The 21446-nt window shown below is 52.2% G+C and overlaps 1 protein-coding gene across 1 annotated transcript in view; it reads left to right on the top strand.

Annotated features, from left to right (window-relative positions):
• SDK1 (sidekick cell adhesion molecule 1) overlaps nt 1-21446 on the top strand; it is a 983380-nt gene that overhangs the window by 781479 nt on the left and 180455 nt on the right. The window contains exons 15-17 of the mRNA XM_062180134.1: nt 5900-6047; nt 6965-7105; nt 11595-11776. Coding sequence (XP_062036118.1) covers nt 5900-6047; nt 6965-7105; nt 11595-11776 — 471 coding nt within the window. The remainder of the gene's footprint in view (nt 1-5899; nt 6048-6964; nt 7106-11594; nt 11777-21446) is intronic.

Below are 21446 nucleotides of genomic sequence, written 5' to 3'. Positions count from 1 at the left end.
AGCCAGGAGCTGGAGCTGGTATTGAAGCAGGTGCTCCAATGTGGAATACATGCATCTTAGCCCATGTCTTAAAGTCAGTGCTACACTACCACCCATGTTCTTAATGTCTCCTAATCAAGAAAAGCTCCACCCTACCTGCCCCTCGCTTGCCTAGGCAGCACCCATAACACCGATCCCATAGAGCTGTGCCATGTCCTGGAATTGGAGCCTGGTGTTTGATTGATTTTCCTCACCTTTATTCCTTGGAGATTGGTTCTGATTTACATTCCGTTACTGGCTTTGTTTGCTTTTTTGTAGAGTGTGTGTGTGTGTGTGCGTGCTCATGTGTGTGCACCCAGTGTGTAAACAAGTCATGGATGTTGCATACTTCTGCTGCATCCCCCGCGGAGGCACACAGGCCTGGCTGCTCCGCTTTTGCTCATGTTAAGAGCCACCGTGGCCTAAGTACTGACCACCTGTGAAGGCTGGGGAAAGCTGGTTTAACTTCCTGAGCCGCCTCTTCTGGCCTGGAAAAGAGCTGCATTAGTATCTCCTCCCAGAAGGTCTCTGTTACGGATAACGAAAGACCTGCCGCCGCTCTCTGAACATCAGGTGCTACTAACAGTAATGCCCCTTGACAATTAGAAAAAAATCTCTCGTCAAAAACATTTTCCTTCCATGGTTATCCTCCCCCACCTTTAAAAAAATTTGTGTATTTATTTGAAAGGCAGAGCCAGAGAGAGAGGGAGAGAGAGCACGTCCATCTACAGGCTGACTCCCCAAATCGCCGTAACAGGCAGAGCTCGGGCAGGGCAAGACAACACCAGAGGCCAGGAACTGCATCCAGGTCTCCCACATGGGTGGAAGGAGCCCAAGTACTTGGGCCATCTTCCACTGCCTTCCCAGTGCAGTAACAGGGGCCTGGATTGGAAGTGGAGCAGCCAGGACTGAAACCAGCACTCTTATGGGATGCTGGTATTGTAAGCCGTGGCTTAACCCACTGCACCACAACCCAGGCTCCCCGCCCCGCCCAACTTCGTTACCTTTATTTGAGAAAATGATAATGTTCATTTCTGCCGGAAAAAACACTTTAGTACATATTTACAAACTGAAAACCACCAGCTTCTAAGTTCACAGGTAGAATGTGGTGAGGTGATAGGGTCGGCGCTGTGGCGCAGCGGGTTAAAGCCCTGGCCTGAAGCGCCGGCATCCCATATGGGTGCCGGTTCTAGCCCCGGCTGCTCCTCTTCTGATCCTGCTCTCTGCTATGGCCTGGGAAAGCAGTAGAAGATGGCCCAAGTCCTTGGGCCCCTGCACCTGCGTGGGAGACCAGGAATAAGCTCCTGGCTCTTGGCTTCGGATCAGTGCAGCTCCGGCCGTTGCAGCCATCTGGGGAGTGAACCAGCAGATGGAGGACCTCTCTCTCTGTCTCTACCTCTCTTTGCAACTCTGTCTTTCAAATAAATAAAATAAATCTTAAAAAAAAGAATGTGGTGAGGTGATTCAGGCCTTGTAGATGGTGGGCCCTGCAGCTGGGAGGAGGCTGGCTCTGCAGCGTTGTGTGACCCAGGCGGTCTAGCAGCCGGATGGGGGAGTCAGAAACTTCCTCGTCTTGATCAGAGATATGAGAGGAGGCCCTGATGAGGAGGGAAAAGCTGTTGAAACTTCACGGTGTGGTTTCCTTTACCAAGGCTCTTCTGCATTGCGGTCCCTGAGAGAGGCCTGGTGGAGCCCTGTTCGGAGAAGAATCTTTTTTTTTTTCTTTAACATTTATTTATTGAAGTCAGAGTTACAGAGAATGAAGGAGATACACAGAGCAATCTTTGATCTGCTGGTTCACTCCTCAGATGGTTATGATGGCCAGGGCTGGGCCAGGCTGAAGCCAGGAGCTTCTTCCAGGTCTCCCACGTGGCCAGCAGAGACACGGCACTTGGGCCATCTTCCGCTGCTTTTCCCAGGCCGTTAACAGGGAGCTGGATCAGAAGTGGGACACAAACCCAGTGCCCACATGGGAGGCTGGCGTCATAGGTGATGGCTTATCCCACTACACCGCAACGCCAGCCCCTGGGAGGAGACTCTAAAGGGATTTTGCTTATTGACTGTCAGGAACAGACTTGGTAATTGAAATGTTGACTGTTCTCACCCAGCGTGTGGTTCCAGGGCAGGGAATGAGCAGATACTTCTCAAACCAGTTTTTTTTTTTGGGGGGGTGGGGGGTGGGGAGGGGTATTGGGTATAAATCAGAGGCCCATGAGGTGGATCAGGTCATTTGTATTAGCTTTCAATTTCATCTCTCTTCTTGCCCAATATTTTATGTTCTAGTAAGGGAAGAAGAATAAATAAAGCATTCAGATGCACTTGGGGGACTGTGCAGGCCCCCAAAATACAGGGTTGGGTAATAGACCCTGTTGTCACCTCGTACAGATCCTATACCTGGGTCACAGACTTCTGAGAGCCTCCTCACAGGGTGAGCAGTCAGCCAAGGTCAACTGGGTGGCCCTGGGCAGGACAGGCAGGGTCCAGGCATTCTCCTCCCTGTGCCGTTCAGCCAGCCGGTCACGGCAATCGTCCTTTCGACTTCATCTCTTTCTGAAATGACTTGTTGCTGCTGCGTCTGATGAAGCTGGTGAGTGAGCGCTGACTCGCAGGCACTGTGAAATCTGAAGGAAGGGGGGCCTGGAAGCCAAGTCGTACTGAGTGCTGCTGAGTTAGGGCCCCCCAGGGGACAGACGGCACCCCCAAATGACAGTAATCACACACAAGTTTCAGAAAGGGGCTGTTTGCCCAAGTGTGGAAGAAGGGAAACCACAGTAACCTGGGGCTGGTGGCCTCAGAGCCAAGTCCACTCTTAGGTGGGAGAGGCCAGGGGCTAAGCAGGTGCCAGTAAGAGACTGTGTGAGCTGCCACCTGGAGAGGAGCAGGGAGTTTGAGGAAGGCATGCTCCCAGAGAGCGGAGGGCCCAGCCTTCCCTCTCTCCTCCCCTCCCAGGGGAGGCCGTGGGACAGGAGCTCCGGGCAGAGCAGGGTGCAGTTGGCGGAGCCCGGTTCCAGTGGGAGCAGCTGCCCAGCACCAGGACCCGCCTTAGCCGGGACTCCCGCAAGATGCCTCCCATTCATGTCGCCTCGTTTCATATGCAGGTCATTCTAGGAGTTTTGTGTTATTCTCTTTGGTTTTTAATCTCTTAAACATTTTAATTCTAGTAAAATACACTTACCAAAACCTGCCATCGTAGCCATTTTTGAGTGCGCATTGTAGCACCATTAGGCACATTCACATGTGGTCTGAGCGTCACCACCATCTGTCCACACTACCCTTATCCCACTCAAGTGAAAGTGTGCCCTGTTAAACACTCCCTGCCTCCCCCTCCAGGGCCCCTTGTTCTTTGTGTCTAGGAATTTGACTACCCCAGCGACATCATATGAGTGGCTTCACACAGCATTTTGTCCTCAACATTCTCCCATGTATCCCAGTTTCTTTCTTCTTAGATGCTGGCTACTGTTCAGTTGAATGAAGAGACCCCATCTGTTTACCCATCCACTGGTGCTTGGGCTGCTTCCACTGGGAAGCTGTTGAGAGCAGCCCTGCCATGTACACGGTGCACACATTTCCCTAGGAGCCCTGACTCTTCCGTTCTTTCGGGCACATGCCCAGAAGTAGAATTTCTGGGTGATATGATAACTCCGGTTACTTGAGGAATTACCGTACTGTCTTCCATGGTGACTGTTCCATTTTGCACTTCCACCAATAGTGTACAGGGCTTGGAATTTCTACATATCCTTATCATTATCGATATTTGTCACTTTCTGTTTGCTTGGTTCTTTGTTTATAATTGCTATCCTAATGGATGTGAAGTGGCATGTCAATGCGGTTTTGATTTGTCTCCCATTTAAAAAAGATATTTTCACATTTGAAAGGCGGAGAGACAGACGCACTGAAAGGGACCTTCCATCCACGGGTTCACACACCGCCCCCCTTCCAAAGGCACACAGCAGCCAGTGCTGATCCGAGCGGAAGGCAGGAGCCTGGAACTCTGTGCAGATCTCTCCCCTGTGTGGCAGAGACCCAGGTCCATGCGCCATCACTGGCTGCTCCCAGGTGCACGTCAGCAGGAAGATGGACTGGCAGCAGAGGAGCCAGCACCCGAGCTAGAGACTCTGACATGGGACGTCCTGCAGTGCCTTGGACCACTGTGCCACACGCCTGCCCCACTGTTAAGGAGGATTCAGACAAAATCAAGCCAGTGGCCTCCATGTTTTCTGCTGAGCAACAGCATCTTCAGAATGAGAACTGTGTGTGCATGTGAGCTGGGCTCGGCACGGGGAGGTGCTGCTTCCTGCCCCGGACGTCCAGTCACGGGAGGGAGGCCGCCTTCCACCTCTGCACCAGGCCTGGTCAGATCAACACAGTCCGTTGGATTCTCACCAAAACGTCTCAGCCTGCCAGCATGGAGAGGAAAGGCGGTTTGAGTTATCCGAGTCAACCGGGCAGGCACACGCTTGTTTATGGGAGAGAGAACGAGAAGGGATCCTCACCCACTTTGATTATGCTTGTCACCAGCAATCAGGAGCCAGAAGAGGGAAGTGCCCAGCTCGGGGGAAGACTGTCTTCCTGAAAGGCTGCTCTTGGATGCAACCTTTTTTTTTTTTGGCATGATTAAAAAGATAAAATCTTCATGGTCCAACTGGCATCAGGCTGCAGAATGGCTTCTCTCTGTGTCTAGGAATCCAGCCGATGGATCTGTGAGAGAGCCAGCTTAGGTTGCATTTGAGGGTCTTGTTTCATTTTGGAGTGGTTTGTGACTACCTGGTGGTGACCTGTCGGGAGCTGGGGTGCCAGCATGTGTTTCTGATGCGCTCCCAGCACACAGGAGTGTGTCTTCATGGTTTACTCTCCACTCTTTGTTGTGTGTGGAGTTGATGTGCAGCTGGTGGTGTTAACACGCTGAGCATAGCCCAACCCCATCCTGGGAGCCATGTGTCTCTACTTTCTGAGTGTCTCCAAGGTAGGCATGAGGGATTTTAGCACACTTCAGAGGAGGAAAAAGAGGTTTGATTTCCACTAGAGTCTCCCTGCCACCATGTCATTTGCTTCTCTGAGAACTTGGGACTTTGGTGTGGGCATCACTGTGACGCCGGAGGGGAAATGGCGGTGGATGCTGGAAGTCACTGCCAGAGCTTGTCCGTTCCAGGGCATCGCTCTACAAAGTGACTTGGCCGAGAAGAACGTGTACACTCGGCCAACAGTCGCACAATGGTGTAGGACCCCCGCTTCCCAAGCCTTGCGGGTGAGAGCCCGTTTGGTTGGCAGAGCCTCTGCCGTGCACCTGCTGGAACGCGGGGAGGAGAGGCAGTCTCTCTGCACTGCGAATTTCATTACATACCTCTCCAGCCAGAGCCACACGGCTGTGCGGTGGCGTAATGGGCTGCGCAGCCCATCTGTCTTTATCATGCTTGCTTCCTCTTTTATTAAAATGTTAATGAATATAGTTTTTATTTATCACTCGGCGACATGTGCAGTATCCTTTTCTGGGAGACATATCTGTGGTTTGCTTAACGTGAGAGCTGACAGAGTTTTCCCCATCACATATTGCACACAGGAATAAGGAGTGTTTTAGTGCCTTTTAAATGGCCACATGCAGGTTGAACCAAAGCATCTTTCCACTTGGTGACAGCAGCATGGGGTTCCAGCAAACACTGGATTTGGGGTGAGGGACCCCAGATTTCATGCCAGGCTCCCGTGTTAATAGCTTCCTGACTGGGAGCCTCAGTTTCCATGTCTGTCAAGTGGGGATAGCCACCCTTTGTCACAGAGCTGTGTTGGCAAGCGGGAGAGAGAATTCACAGGGACACACTCGCATTCGCTCATCATCGTTCATACGTGCGCCGTGTGAATTTGAACCTGTCTGTACTCATTCTTCCAGACTCCCCATGGAAAGTGCACCTGTCGAACGTTGACCCTGAGATGACAAGCGTCACCGTGAGCGGCCTGACTCCAGCCCGCACCTATCAGTTCAGGGTGTGTGCAGTCAATCAAGTGGGCAAAGGCCAGTACAGCGCAGAGACAAGCAGGTGTGTGGACGCCCTCCCTCCGTGCAGTACTGGGAAGCCACATTGCCTAGGCATCACACAGAGGCGGCGTGCTGGGTGGGAGCAGTGGATTGCTGCGTAGGGATCCTGGCACAAACGTGAGCAGGGAAGACGTCACAGGGAGGGAGAGCTCGGTCGGAGGCTGGATGAGCTGGGCTTTCCTGAATTGCTCCGAGGCCAGGGTCTCGCATTTCTCCTGACAGCGCCGCCCTCTGTACACAGAAATTAAGAGCTTACACATTTTCTGAGCCCGAAGACAGCGGAGTGGATGCTTTGTGCCATCTTTCTGAGAAGCAGACCCCTAGAGGGTGTTGTCAGGGAGCCGAGCGAGGCCTGTGGTTGCACAGGTGCTGCCCTCTGACTGCCCTCCAGCACCCCAGCCCCTGGGAGGGCCACTTCTGAAGCCTGTGCAAGCGTGGCGTGGGTGTGGCGCCCGCTCCCTGCAGCCTGCACGCCCCACCTGCCTGAGAGCTCAGTGGTGCCTTGTGGGATAGATAGCTAAGATCCAAATGACTTCTTCCGAAATGTGGGAGTTTGATATGAGAAAAACTGAAAGAGCAGAAGAAAACAATTTGGAAGCAGCCTTAGACTGGGGGCCTCAAGCCAACTCCCTCAGGCTGGTAATCTTTCGGAAGCTTAGAGGCACTGCGGGTTGTGCACACAGGATAGAGCCGCCTCCCACGTCTTCCTTGTTGGTGGCTACACGGAGTGTTGGCTGCACGGATTTGTGGTAACCATCTCACACCTGTGCCTGCAGTTTGATCAGCCGTGGCCTGTGCTTTGCTTGTCACCTGATTTTTCTAGATAGTGGGGCGCAAAATCCAGTAGAATAGGGAATGCCAGTGAGGGTCCTCTCTGTCCGGAACTCACTGCTCCCCCTCCTTCCATTTCTCTTTTAGGTTGATGTTGCCTGAAGAACCGCCCAGTGCTCCCCCAAAAAACATCGTAGCCAGTGGGCGCACCAACCAGTCCATCATGGTCCAATGGCAGCCTCCCCCAGAAACCGAACACAATGGGGTGCTGCGTGGCTACATCCTCAGGCAAGTAACCGGGTCAGCCATTTTCAGACTATCTGGATAATGTGTCAGCTCTCTGGCTCAGCGGAGCTGCAAGCCCCCTTGTCTGGAAGACCCCACAGTAGTCTGGGGAATCAGCCGGGTGTTGGGCTCCAGGGAGCAGTGGAGACCATGGCCAACAGGCGAGCAGAAGCCAATGTGGCAGCCTCACAGAGGCATCGGGGGTACACACCACCCACACCAATAGCTGCGTTTGGGCAGGAGAATGGAGGAGATATTGCAGGCTGCGAGCAACATCTGCTATTCCTGGTACCTCTTTTATTCCATTGAGCTTTTACCATGGGGCATGCGTTATTAAATACAAGAATTTAGAATGAATACTAATTAATGTGATTTAGTTATTAGCTGATTGGTACCTGCTAGCATGTTGCTGGGGCTTGCCAGATCTGCTGGTATTTCAGGGAGATCCAAGCGTGCGTGCAGTCTCACAGTTCCTAGGAGCTGGAAATAAAACCAATGAATGTTGAAGCATTAGGGGTAACCAGGTGCACGCATTTGAAAATCAGATGTGGCCAGGAGTGTCCAGTTTGCTGTCTCTGCCTTAGAGGGATCGGCAGGCTTCTAGAACTACTGAGAGAAACATGTGAGAACTTGGCCTGTGATCCAAAGGAGAAACCTCCATTGCCCAAACAACTGCTGATTTTAAAATTGCACCGAATGTGATAATTGTAGTGGTTTCTTGACACAAGTAAAAAGAAAACAGTGAAACAGTCGATATTAACAGATAATTACCAAATCTCTTTTAATAGATTTTACTGCCATGGTTGCGTTTGTTAATTTTATCAGCCTTCCTGGAATAAGAACTTGCGGGTACCCATTATCCACTTCCTCCAAATGCCTACACCAGGCCCACTCTATTCATCAAATACTTGGCTAACAAAGGGCTCCAGTGAGTAAATCTAGTTTCTTGAACACGTGAAAGAAATCGCGAATGTGTTGCTTGTCTAATCCCGTCATCTTTGTATATGGAGGGCATCTCATTCCCTGTGCGTTCATGTAACGATCCACTCACCATTTAATATGTGTTCTGTATGCCTGCAGTATTTGCCTGTCACAAGTCACTGCTATTCCCGTGTAGTTCCTTAAGCATTCAGGTTTTCCTGCAAACTAAGCCAGGTCGTTATCCACTTGAAGTGGTTTAAGTCACTTTATTTATTTATTAGTTTACTTATTTATTTAGAGAGAAGTCATACTTCTATTTGCTGGCTGTCTCAGCAGATACCTACAACATCCAGGGTTGAGCCAAGCCATGGCTGGGAGCCAGGAGCTCGTTCCAGGTCTCCCAAGTGAATGGCAGGGACCTAATGAGTTAAGCGCTCCCTGCTGCCTCCCAGGGTGTGTGTTATCTGAAGTCAGGAGCCAGAACCAGCATCAAACTCAGTCACTCCAGTGTGGCACTCTGGCGTCTTGACTGCCATCTCAACCACCAGGCTGCACAGCCACCCCCTGAAGTGGTCTGCGTGAGCCATCCCCGGGGTATGCCAAGGTCCGGGATCAACACGCGTGGCCCCTTCTGTGGCTGTGCCCCCAGCTGCCCTTCCCCCTTTTACAGACGGGCCAAGAAGGGGTTGAGATTCTGTCCCCTGCGGGCAGGGGGCCTGTGGGCTCGGTTCCCGCGGATGTTCCTGGGACAGATCCCAGCTGCACAGCCTTCCCCCTCCCTGGAAAGAGCCCAGAGCCGCCTCCTGCCCCAAGGCTGAGGCTGCTGGCTTTTCTGGCTGCTGGGTCCTCACATGGCCTCACCCTCTGCCTCTGTTCCTGCTCATCAGCTAATGAGAATAATTGGCTGCCCTCTCTCACCAGCCCCTCCCAGCTCCTGGTGCACGCCCTCTGCCTTTTCTCGGCACGTGGAGGCCAAGTTCCCCTAGGCTGAAGCTGTCAAGGAAGGACTTTAAAAGTCACCAGCAGAGCCAGGCTCCGGGCACAGACTTGAATAATTAAATTGTGCTGATGGCAGGAGGCCACGTTAGGGACCGCGCGTCTCTCTGTTCCGTGGGATTACTGCTGCGAAAAGGATTTTCTCTGATGGTGTCAGAGCTCGGGAAGAGAGAGCATCTGTACACGCGGGGCTTAAATCAAGAAAGCCCTAAAACGAGGGCACACCGGCCAGGGCCTGCGAATACCGGAGTTTTCAGAAATTAGAGACCCGTGCCAGAATGAATTTGCTTGGAAACGTTTCCGAATGATCCCCGGGCCTGCAAATCAGCTCCATGCGCCAGCGCCTGTTCCCCAGGGCACCGTCTCCCTGTCGGATCCGAGGCACGATGCATGGAAGAGCAAATGGAAATGAATCACCCCCGGCCCTGGCCGTAAGAAGTAGTTAGGATGCGTGTGCAGTAATAAAATATTTATAACAACAGGCAGGGTGTTTCTCTGAGAGGACCACAGGGTTATGTCCTTTAAAAACATTCTCCTGTTTATTTCCATGTAAAAAATCATCCTGTTCTGGTGGAGACGGTCTCCCGGGCAACATATCCTACCAATGCGAGGAGGTTGCCCGTGCTGTGTTGTCGACTGTGACCTTCTCAGACAGCCTGTGGGCATGACAGAGGCCCCTGCTCAGGGTGGACCGAGCCGCCCGTTCCAGAAGCAGCTGCCGCCTGTTCGGCACGTGTGAAGGCTGCCATTTGTTCTTCACCGTGTGTAGAGAGTGGATCCGGAGGACAGCTCAGACTGCACTGGCCGCACTCGTCCCCGCTCAGAGCTGCCCCCTCGGTGCTCCTTGCTGGAAGAGCTGTGTTCTCCAGATATCTCCCCGATCTGTTGTTGACACAGTTCCTACAACAACCTGTGAAATGCCAGAGCTGTAGTTCCCACTCTCGGGGGCATGGAGACCACGACTCAGGAAAGCTTAGAGTTTGCCCGAGGTCACCCGGCTCACATGTGGGTGGACAGGAACCTCCCGCTGCCCCAGGACCCTGCTTACGTAAATGACCGGCCCAGCTGCTACAAGCCACGCAGCCTTGCTTGGTGCAGGCCATTCCTTCAAGGGTGCCTGGCCAGCAGCTCCAGGGTCTGAAGGAATGTGAGAACCCAAGTGTCCTTTGTGCCCGTCACAGAATGGCCGTCCTCCCCTGGGCGAGCCACAGGCACTGGCTCCTCTCGGGCAGAGGCCGAAGGAGGCGCTGGGCCTTCTTGCTGTCCAGGGGCTGCTTGCGGCTCGTGGTCATCTCCTTTCCTGTCCAGCAAGTGGTCTCTCACGAGGGAGGACTGAAGAACCTTGTCAGGAAATCGTGGTGTTTGTGAAGGAACCTTCTGCCGCTTTTGTATTTCCCCATCATAGCCACAGACGTTGTTCTCTTTGCAAAGTTGTTTTGCATGTAAGGGCCTGAATTCCTGGGTCTCTTGTTTCTCCTGATAATGGTAACCTCACTAATGCCTGGTCACAGGCGTCCAGCTCAGATCCTTGCCCCTGTGGGACAGGAGAGGCCCCTGAAAAGGGAATCCGCAGCCCGCAGAGCCCGCAGCTCAGCGTCACGAGGGGTGGAGGGTCCCACCAGCCGTGAGATGCTCGCCGCCCACAGCTGCCACCCTGGCTCTGGAAGCCTCATCCATCTTCCCCTTTCCATTGCACGTGCAAAGCCAAGACCCGCCTCAGGGATAGAAACCACGGGACAATGAGAACGTGACTCCAACTCTCTGTGTCTCTCGTTTGACCGGGGGAGTAGTGGAGAAAGGCTTGGTAAATTAACTGAGCCAGTCCAATGCATTAACTTCTGTACGCAGAATCATGGGAAACACACTCACTAATCAAAATAATAGTGGTAAGAGTCCTCTCACCGTATAACCAGCCATCTCTGACCTATACATTTTCTAAGCCCAGAGTTGCGTCCATCGCCTGTGCAGTAAGCACAGCTTTAAATTTCAATCTCCTGTATACTGAGGAGCGTCCTGCCCGGGTGCTCGTAGCCCGTTAAGAGCCATTTGTCCTCCTTGGCACTGGGCTGATATTTTAGAAGCATTAATGACTTTCCAAAGCCATTGTTCTAGTCCTTGAGATGCTCTTGGGCAAATATGGACATCCTCGGTGGACACAACGGGGAGCTCAGCCGTGGGGACCCAGAGGCTACGCACTGCCCACTTCTCGATTCCCCCAGTGTTTTGGCCACAGGAGGAAAGTGCCTCTCACACTCTGTCACAGCAGCTGCCTGATGAAGCTTGTGTCTGGAGTTGGGGTGTAAGTCACTATACTTCTTAGACAAGTGACCCTTAAAAGGCTATCGTTTTCCCTTAACCCTAGCATTGTTGAAGTGACCGTTCTGTTCTGCCTGCGGCTGATAACCCTGGTGGGATCAGAGGCTACCTTTTAAAATCATGGAATTAGGAAACGGTGTTGTCCGTGGCCGACTCCCAGCTCTGCTCATGTCTGGTTACTTCCATTCTCCTCGGAGTGCTCAGAGGACCTGAGTGGGGGACCTGGCCCCAGGCTCACATGGTTTCCTTTCTGGCGTAGGTACCGCCTGGCCGGCCTGCCTGGGGAGTACCAGCAAGGCAACATCACCAGCCCGGAGGTGAACTACTGCCTGCTGACGGACCTCATCATCTGGACCCAGTATGAGATCCAGGTGGCCGCGTACAACAGCGCCGGCCTGGGTGTCTTCAGCCGGGCAGTGACCGAGTACACCTTACAAGGAGGTGAGCCTGTGCGCCACACCAGGGCTGCGAACCCGTGTCGGGCGGAGGGGTTTGCACAGAGGAGTCGTTCCTCCATGGGGCATTTAGGAAAATCCCACCACCTCTTTCAATTAATCTCCCCGCCTGTTTCCAAAGTAAAGCCAGACTGTGGCTGGGAGGCCACTACTCTTCCAGCCACGTTGTCATGGCCTCTAAGGGCAGGAAGTATCTAGACACATCCTGTAGCTCGTGCACCCATTCTTGAAAGCTGCTGTGGGATTGAGTTTTTCCAAACGGAGTAACTGTGTGTTCTGTAGCAGAGCTGGTTGTGGAGTTCCGTGTGATACGGTGAATGGTTTTTTCAAAGGGAACGGTTATTAAACAATTTTGTTTTTAATCACGTAATATGATGATTGGTAAGGGAATTTGCAGCTTTGTGCTCTTTTCTCCTGCCTTTGTCAGTTACACAGGCAATATGCTAGATCAATAAAGCCCTCCCCACCTCAGGAAGAAACAATGACCAGACAGAAAGGCGTGTAGCCGGTGGGTCTTAAATAAATGTGCTAGGACTCGGCCCTGTCGGCCCTGTCGCTCTTGAGGCTTTTGACAGCGTTTGACTCCTGCTGCGTTTGCTGGAGGGCGCGGGGCTGGGTGCTGGGAAGGCTGTCCACATCTGCATGTCATTGCTACTGCTCTTAGCAGGAATAAATAGGCCCTCTCTTGACATGGCCACATCGGTCCCACAGCAGCCAGAATCCTTGCCCAGGGAAGTAATTCTTCCACAAAATCCAAAACCCTTTTTCATTCTGCGATTTATACCCGCTCCTGGTTCACAGGTGCGATTTTATTTGCTTAGGCATTTTTATTGCTACCAGGCCTTGACCTTTTTCAAATGATAAGGTTTCTAACTGCCCACTTCTCTCCCCAAATCATGCCTGAGACCTAATGTTCCTTGATATTACATGCTGTTATTATCATCCCTTATTGATTGGCTGCCTGCTGTCATCCGCAGGTCCATAAATCCTCCTTCATAAATTAGGTGCAGTCAGTCCTGCTTGCGTGCAGTGCCTAGCAGCAATCTTTAAAATGCAGGACAGCCAGGAAAGCCCTGTCCATCTGCAAGCCATTCGGAAAGATTCGTTTGAAAATGGAAAAGGCAAAACCTGGACTGCTCCTGTTTGCTTCAATTAGTCTGTTTAATAATAAAATAACAGCCAACTCCGACATGCTGGGAATGACTCAGATTGCTCTTCCTGACCCCTTACTTGCCCTTACTGCCTCTGCCTCTGGGGTCTGTGTGGGGCAGAGGGAAGGAGGGCTCCCTTAAGCGAGAAGGGCTCTGTCTGGCCCTCACTCTTGGCACCTGGGAGCAGTTCAGGATGTAAGAGCTGCCAGCGCTGGCTGGGCTCAAAGGCTGCAGTGGGAAAGTGAGTGCTGGGTGTTCAGAGAAGACTTAGGGAACAGGCAATCCCAGAGACCATTCAGCGACAAGCTGCTGAGCACCCCCAGCCCTGAAGGTTGGTAGGGAGAGCACACGGCATCTGCGGTTGGGTGCTGCATTGTCCTTTGCAAAACAATTCACAGGCGTTTGCTCAGTTGCACCTCACAGCTGTCTGGTCAGCGAGGCCATTAAGCTCCACAAGCATCCTGCCCAGTTCAGTTGGGTATAAAAGCAGGAATGGGCCCACACCCTTGTTCCGATTACTTCCAGCTTAAACAGGGCAAGTTTTGTTCCCAGTCACATGTGCAGTAGCTGAACGTTAGCTCTCTGGGCTTGAGTTGGTCTGAACTCTGAAATCTCACGACCAGCAGCAGAGGCAGCACTGAGCTCTGGACCACCATGCTCCAAGCGAGCTCAGCAGCCTCTGGCCTCCGCGGGCCTCAGGGGAGATTCTGGCACAGGTGCTGCTAGGCTGGGGCGAGCACAGGGGGAGCTCATGGCTCTGTGCCAGCCTCTTCTGGGTGGAGATGATGGCTGCACCCTGCGCTCTGTGCAGGGTGTTTTCCTCCTGTGACTGAGGGCTTGCTGTGATCTGCCTTTGGTCTTTGGCTCCTCGTCTCTCTGAGTGTTTAGTGACTCATGAACAGACACTGCGATGCTTCAGCCCACGCAGCGTTGATGTCTGGTGTGGCCCACCATCCTCTGCACACGCCTCCAGTGGTCATGGTCATAACTCTCTTGTCCTCACTCAGCACAGGGCATTTCTGCTTCCATACTTGGGCTGTCATGGTGGCCGGCTCTTGTTCCCCTTCTAGAAAATTCCTTGTGAAGGTTTCCTAAGCACCAGCTCAGGAAACATCCAGGGATCAACCCGCCCTTTGAAATGTGAGGCCCTTCCCACTCTATGTGTCTCCTCATGCCCATGTACTGTGGGATTGTAAAGGTACCTGGACAGAAGTCCCCTGAGCTCACTGGGATCCAATGGACATTTCAGGTTCTTTTTCCAGACCCTGAGCCCAGCCCAAGGCCGGTTTGTCAGCTGGCAGAGAATTCTCGGACTTGGGACAGCCCCTGGGATTCCCTCCCCCTCCCCCTGAGACTTCTCTACTCGCCCACCCCGGCCTGCCTTTCCCTTGGGACAAATCGCAGTGCCAAATCTGCTTGACTGTGTCACTGGGACTTAGCCAGGGCACGAACCCCCAAGTCTGATTGCTGAGCTGCTACAGAACCCCCAAAACTAGGTCCACTAACCCAGTGCAAGGCAAACCAATTACTGACACCAGAGAGGTGGAAGAAAGTAGGAGATTGTTTCAGAGCACGGAGCAAGGAGCCAGGAGTCGTCACTTATGCGCAGGCTCCTGCAGAGCCCAGGGGTAAACGTTCTTCCAGGTTGAATGGGGGACTAAGAGGTGCGTGCTCAGCTCACGTCCAGGCCCCTGCTCGGTCTGCAGTGCTCACGGCCTTCCTTCCACGGGTGGTGACATCGTGTTCTCTAGGGAGTTCGGAGGATGGTAAGAGGGCACTTCAGTCAGTCTGGGGTCTACATGCAGATGGAAGGTACTTTTTGCTCAGGCCCTGGAGTTCCTGGGAAATCAACAAGGCTGAGCACTGTGATATCATCTACAGGGAGATAAGTGCCCTGTGAGTCCTGTGTTCAGGGACCCTGTGGGGCCGGCTGCACCCCTCTCTCAATTCCGTGATCTACCTTAGTAAGGGGTATGTGCAGTCATGAAAGCTGGGCGAGGGGAGGGAGGAAAGGAGATGGAGAGACTGTGGGAGAGGAGGGCCTGATGGCACTCGCATCGCAGGCTCTCTAGAGGGGCTTTCACCCCAGGCTGGTGTCGAGCGAGGCCATGCCCTGGGGTGGGGGCTGCTCCCCAGCTGCAGGCCCTCTGTGCTCATTCGTCCCAGCGTGTCCCCATGCTCCCTGTCACCACACCGCAGCTGAACAAACAAAGCCCAGGTCAGTAGTGATTTGAATCAACGTTCCCAGCTGTGATAGGGCAGGAATAGGAGAGAGGAGAGGCCACCCATTCAGGAGGAGAGGGGTGGCCATGGGGAGGAAGGGGCAGCACCTCCCGGTCAGGAGCGGAAGACCCGATGAGCTGCTTCTGAAGGACTTGACCAGCAGGTGCCATGTCAGGGAGGGCAGGGACACTGGGAGGGGCCACAGGCACCAAGGGGGCAGTGGTGGGGACAGAACCGCGCGTAACTGTTTGTACCATGACCCCCAGAAAGAGCCTATTCCTGGGAGCCCATCCAGGCCCCACTGTGAGGTTTCTCCTGCTCTGGGCCTTCAAGAAGCACGTTTAACCTTTGTGAGCCTCAGGTTTTCTGTGTGTGGAATTATGGTGTTTATATCCGCCCTGGCCACGTTATGGGCTGCTGTGAAGAGAGCACAGGCCATCCATGTGATAAAGGCTCTGGAAACACAGCGGCGTTGTCCCTGTGTGTGCTGGCTTTCTACTGTGACAGCATCTGGCATCTGCGATGGGGTTTGAACATTTGGGAGAAAGAAGCTGGGAGTCAGTCTGCCCACTGCTAGTGGAATGGAACCCAGAGGCTCAAAACTCACTGTAGGCCGGCGCCGTGGCTCACTTGGCTAATCCTCCGCCTGCAGCGCCAGCATCCTGGGGTTCTAGTCCCAGTCGGGGCACCAGATTCTGTCCCGGTTGCCCCTATTCCAGTCCAGCTCTCTGCTGTGGCCCGGGAAGGCAGAAGTGCTTGGGCCCTGTATCTGCATGGGAGACCAGGAGAAGCACCTGGCTCCTGGCTTTGGATTGGCGCAGCGCGCCAGCTGTAGTAGCCATTTGGGAGTGAACCAACAGAAGGAAGACCTTTCTCTCTGGCTCTCTCTCTCACTAACTCTGCCTATTAAAAAAAAAAAAAAAAGAAACAAAAACTTACTGTGGTGCCCGCTGTGCTCTCTGAGCTATGGGGCGGGCCCTGGCATGTTGTCAACCCTGGGGATCTGCAGTGCAGCCCAAGGCTCTACTCGAGCTCCTCACAGTCAGAACCGGAGAGAGCTCAAACCTGCTCACATGGGGCCGCTCCTCATTTATCCGAGGTCACTAGTGCTGACCGTGTATGGAGGGTCCCCCCCAGCCCGGGCACTCCTGGAAGGGCCGCCTCCGGGAAGCAAGTTGCCGCTGCCTCTGTTGTTTGGAATGGTATCTAGCTGCTAGAAACAGACCCACAATACCAGTAACTTCACAAAATCTAGGTATGTTTTTCTTTTCCGCACATGAATAGAGCTGGCAACAGCCAGTAGGAGGAGCAGCATCGTAGTGGCAGGTCCAGAGTCATCAAAGAATCAGAATCCTAATTTCTTTTTGCTTAGCATCTTTAGCTTATGCCTCATGGTGATAAACTGGCTCCACAATACCAGTTGTCACATCCACATTTCTGGAAGGCAAGGGAAGGTGCCTCATGGCCAAGTATGCTCACCTTTAGGGAACTTTCTTAGAAGCCCCATCTGCCACTGACTTCCGCTTACAAATCACAGAATTATCTCTGTGCTGGGGAGACTGGAAACATCTGATGCTGGACACATCTCTGTGCATTGTTACGGGAGGAAGGGGCTAGATGTCAGAGGGGCAGATTCCACCTCTTACTGAGGTGTTGAGCACAGGAGGTGTCCACTTTCTGGATATGAAATCACATAGCACCCTGTCTCCCAGCCACTTCCTGGGCTGTGTGGCATCCTGTCTCCCAGCCGCTTCCTGGGCTGTGCGGCTACCTGTCTCCCAGCCGCTTCCTGGGCCACACAGCATCCTGTCTCCCAGCCACTTCCTAGGGCTGCTTCCTCACTGCCTCTGTTGGAAATAGCAGAAACTGCAAATCCAAGCTCCTCCAGGCTACAGCGAGGTGCTTGCATCCCTGTGGGCGCCGAGGCTCTGGCCCTGCCCTCCGCTCTGCGGGGGCTGTGTGGGCATTCGGGGAGCAGTGCTGATCTGCTGCCGGGGACCTCTCTAAGTGCACTTGAAGTGCCCCACAGCCATTAGCACTGATTGTTGAGAAAGCCTAGAGGCTGAGTGGGTCCTTGAAGCTGAAAAGGGAATAATTAAAATGCCTGCATTTTAAAGGGAAGAGGGTAACTCATATAATTAATTATTTGTCTAATTATTGCTTAATCTGGGAGATGATTGGAACATATGGGAAACACAGTCCAGCAGCCCACCAGGAGATCATGAGAACAGCAGGAAGTCGCCGTCTGAGGACCGGGACTCAGTCCAACCTGCCCCATTTCCCCTCCCCGTGCAGTCCAGTGGCGGGCTCGGTGGGCCCAGAGAAATGAGGTGGAATGTACCCTGGCTGGAATAAGGCTCTTGGACTCGGCCCTCTTGGGATGGTCAGGATGCCGGGGACAGATGGCATCACTGACACCTCTGTTACGTTCAGCACGGTGGGGTGTTGATCCCTGAAGTCGTGTGAACACCCTGTCCGTCGCCCTCACCCCCTGCTTTCCTCTTCAACCCGTGTATCAGTGAGACAGTGAGAACGCGTGGATTGTCTGCTCTGGTCAGTCACAAAGCCTCAGCTGGGCCTCATTCCCTGGGCACGCGGGGATGACCTGGTGGAAACTTTCTCACTTCCCTGGCCTTCCATCCCCCAGACCCCACCCTCTTGTCTGGCAGCCACAGTTCATAGATTTTATCAACAGTGCCTCGGCAACCTTTGGTGCTGGAGGCACTTAGACATGGGACGTGTTAGCTTACGAATCGGCAGCCCAGCCCAGCAGACTTCCCAGGGGTGCGGGGGACAGGTGGGTTCTGCAGAAGCTATGACCAGAAGTTCTCATCTACTCGGAAACTGCTTGTCAAAGGTTCGTGATGAAATGGAGAGTAACTTAAAATGTGCCTGAGAATTTCAAAATGCTCCAGAAACCAGGATGATTTTGGGTTCAAACAGAAGAAAGTGTGTGTAAGTTGTACATCACCAAAGGCCCAGGGTAATGGGAAGCATTTTTTCTGGCCCCCACTGTCTACCTCAGCAACTCCCTAATCATGCAGTGGGGAGTGAGAGTCCTGCAGGCATTGGGAGCCATCGGTAGTCCACAGCCCAGGCTGAGTCAGGGCTTGGGTCACAAGTTCCATTCTTGGTAGAAGTTGTCCAAGTAACCGTGACAGACCCATGACGAAAGCATACCGTTCTCAGGTGGATCTGAACGTGGAATGTTGCACATGCACAGCTAGACCCCAGGTCACAGCTAAGCCCTCAGACAAGCCCATGCAGTTGAGCAGACTTCTATCCCTTTGGTAAATGCACCCATTAAGATGCAAATGTTGATTTTTCTATAGAGTCCAAAGACAAATTATTCTATAAATCATCATTTTGAGCACACCACGATTTTAAGGGCTTTTTCCCCCCTGATTTTATTTCTTTATCATTTTTCTTCTCATAACAGGTATACTTGTGCTATCATGATTTATTCTGGTTTCAGAACATTACCTTATAATGAAAGAGTAATATTTCATATTTAAAAAGAAATGGAAAAAAAACATTTGGTTATCCACATTTCTAAAACATTAGTAAGAGCTCCTAAATGTTCACTTGGGCTTTGAAAGGTTTTCTAAAGTAAGGATTATAAATGAACACTGTGTTTGCAAGCTCCATTCTTATCTCCTCTTGGGAAATTCTCAATGTGGCATTAAATGACATTGCACAAAAGATTTGTTTCTCAATCCCTAACACTCTCTAGACCTCAGGCTGTACCTACAGAATAGGATAATGTTCCAAATTCTCCCAGCATTACCTAAAACACTAAGTAAAAGCTGAACAAAATAGATATGGGATGTTCCATTAGATACAGGCTTAATTTGGTCTCTTAGAACTTACTGGAAAGGAAAGGATGGGAGATGAGCATTTCAAGGAGAAGCCACTACATTCCAGTTTTCGTTATGCGATGCTATGCACTTACAGTCATTATCTTACTTCGCTCATCCTCAGTAGTCATGAGAAATAGCCACTACCGTCTCTGCTGTACAGAGGGAAAAATGGAAGCTCAGAAAGATAACTAACTTTCCCAGAGTTGCATGGCTGGCAAATTTAACCAAGATGTGCTGGCCTCCCCAGCCCAGGCTTGTGCCCTGTAACCTGCTGTCACTGGGGTTGGTTTTGGGGTTGTTTGGTTCATTCTGCATCTGTCAAGCATGGGTAAGCATCGCTTGCAGATTTCCACTGCAGTTTGTCTAGGGGAGAGCCGTGAAACGAGGTCTTCTCTCGCTAGTGCTCACGTGGCAGGGGGTGTGCAGCGGCCTTTGGACATCTTTGTGTGCAATGCACAGTCAGAAATCTGTTTTACATTGAAACCCAGCACACGCATACAACTGAAACAAAAGGTTGGTGGAGTAATAGTTACCCGCACAGTGGACGAGGTGCTTTGTTATCTTCTGTTCTACGCCACTGTTTCTTTCTTTCAAAACTGCTGTTGTGCCCACTGAATCGATTTTCTGATCCACTAATGCGTTTGTGACACACACTTTGAAAAATCCTGAGTTCAGACAATACAGGGCGTTGGGTTTGACTGATCTTGCATCCCTTTCAGAAAAGCTCCCACAGGAGTTAGGATTCACTGGGGTCTGCGTGTGAAGCCTGTCTGTGTATCTGGCTACTAAAGATAGGACAGGGGTCTGTGTGCTGTGTGAGCAGGGACCGCCAGCCTAGGCCCAGGGCTAAGATTTGGGGGTTGGACGAGATGGAATGGTGTTCCAACATCTGGATTCGTGACCTTGTGAGAGAGGTTCTTCCTGGGTTCTGCCCTCAGCTGCCACTGGTTCCTGAGTGACTGGGGCCACCCCGCTGTCGGATGGGTTTACAGAACTCTCTTCCCTCCTAGACTGGGGACTCTGCAGGGCAGCCCAAATCCAAGATCAGTGCCTGACACCTGACACAGCAGGCAAAGCATACGTGGACGGATGATTGTTTCTTTTTCAATGTCCAATGCTGGGCCTGTGTGATCTCTGAAATTCAGCCTGAAGTCCTGCCTCCTGTCCTGATTCTCACTGCCATCTCAAAAGCTTGGAGGAAAGCAGCTCTGAGCTCTGCCTTGTGCGGAAGAGGCCCATGGTGTCTGCTCTGCAACCAGCCCGGGCACCGGCCACACCCAGCCTGGCTCTGCGTGTGAGCCTGAACTCACTGTCTCTCCTCCCTACTCACTAGGACGTCATCCACAGGAAGGTGTCACCCAGTGTGGTCAGGAGGCACATGGCTTGGGTTGTGGAAAACTGCAGGCAATGACACTAGTCCTGAGTGTACTGGTGAACACGTGTATGTGTGTGAACGCTACCGTGTGTGAACGCTACCATGTGTGAATGCTACCGTGTGTGAATGTTACTGTGTGTGAACACTACCGTGTGTGAATGTTACTGTGTGTGAACGCTACCGTGTGTGAATGCTACCGTGTGTGAACACTACCGTGTGTGAATGTTACTGTGTGTGAACGCTACCGTGTGTGAACGCTACCGTGTGTGAATGTTACCGTGTGTGAACGCTACCGTGTGTGAATGCTACTGTGTGTGAACGCTACTGTGTGTGAATGATACCGTGTGAACGCTACTGTGTGTGAATGCTACCATGTGTGAATGTTACTGTGTGTGAACGCTACTGTGTGTGAATGCTACTGTGTGTGAATGTTACTGTGTGTGAATGCTACTGTGTGTGAACGCTACCATGTGTGAATGTTACTGTGTGTAAATGTTACCGTGTGTGAACGCTACTGTGTGTGAATGCTACTGTGTGTGAATGCTACCGTGTGAACGCTACTGTGTGAATGCTACTGTGTGTGAACGCTACCATGTGTGAACGCTACTGTGTGTGAATGCTACCGTGTGTGAACGCTACCGTGTGTGAATGCTACTGTGTGTGAATGCTACCGTGTGTGAACGCTACCATGTGTGAATGTTACTGTGTGTGAATGCTACTGTGTGTGAATGTTACTGTGTGTGAGCGCTACCATGTGTGAACGCTACCATGTGTGAATGCTACTGTGTGTGAATGCTACCATGTGTGAATGTTACCGTGTGTGAATGCTACTGTGTGTGAACACTACCGTGTGTGAATGTTACCGTGTGTGAGCGCTACCATGTGTGAACGCTACTGTGTGTGAACGCTACTGTGTGTGAATGCTGCTGTGTGTGAACGCTACCGTGTGTGAACGTTTCAGTGTGTGAATGCTACTGTGTGTGAACGCTACTGTGTGTGAATGCTACTGTGTGTGAACGCTACCATGTGTGAATGTTACTATGTGTG

Source organism: Lepus europaeus, chromosome 21 (assembly GCF_033115175.1).
Source record: "Lepus europaeus isolate LE1 chromosome 21, mLepTim1.pri, whole genome shotgun sequence".
Lineage (NCBI taxonomy): Eukaryota > Metazoa > Chordata > Mammalia > Lagomorpha > Leporidae > Lepus > Lepus europaeus.
This window is presented reverse-complemented; position numbering and strand designations above follow the sequence as displayed.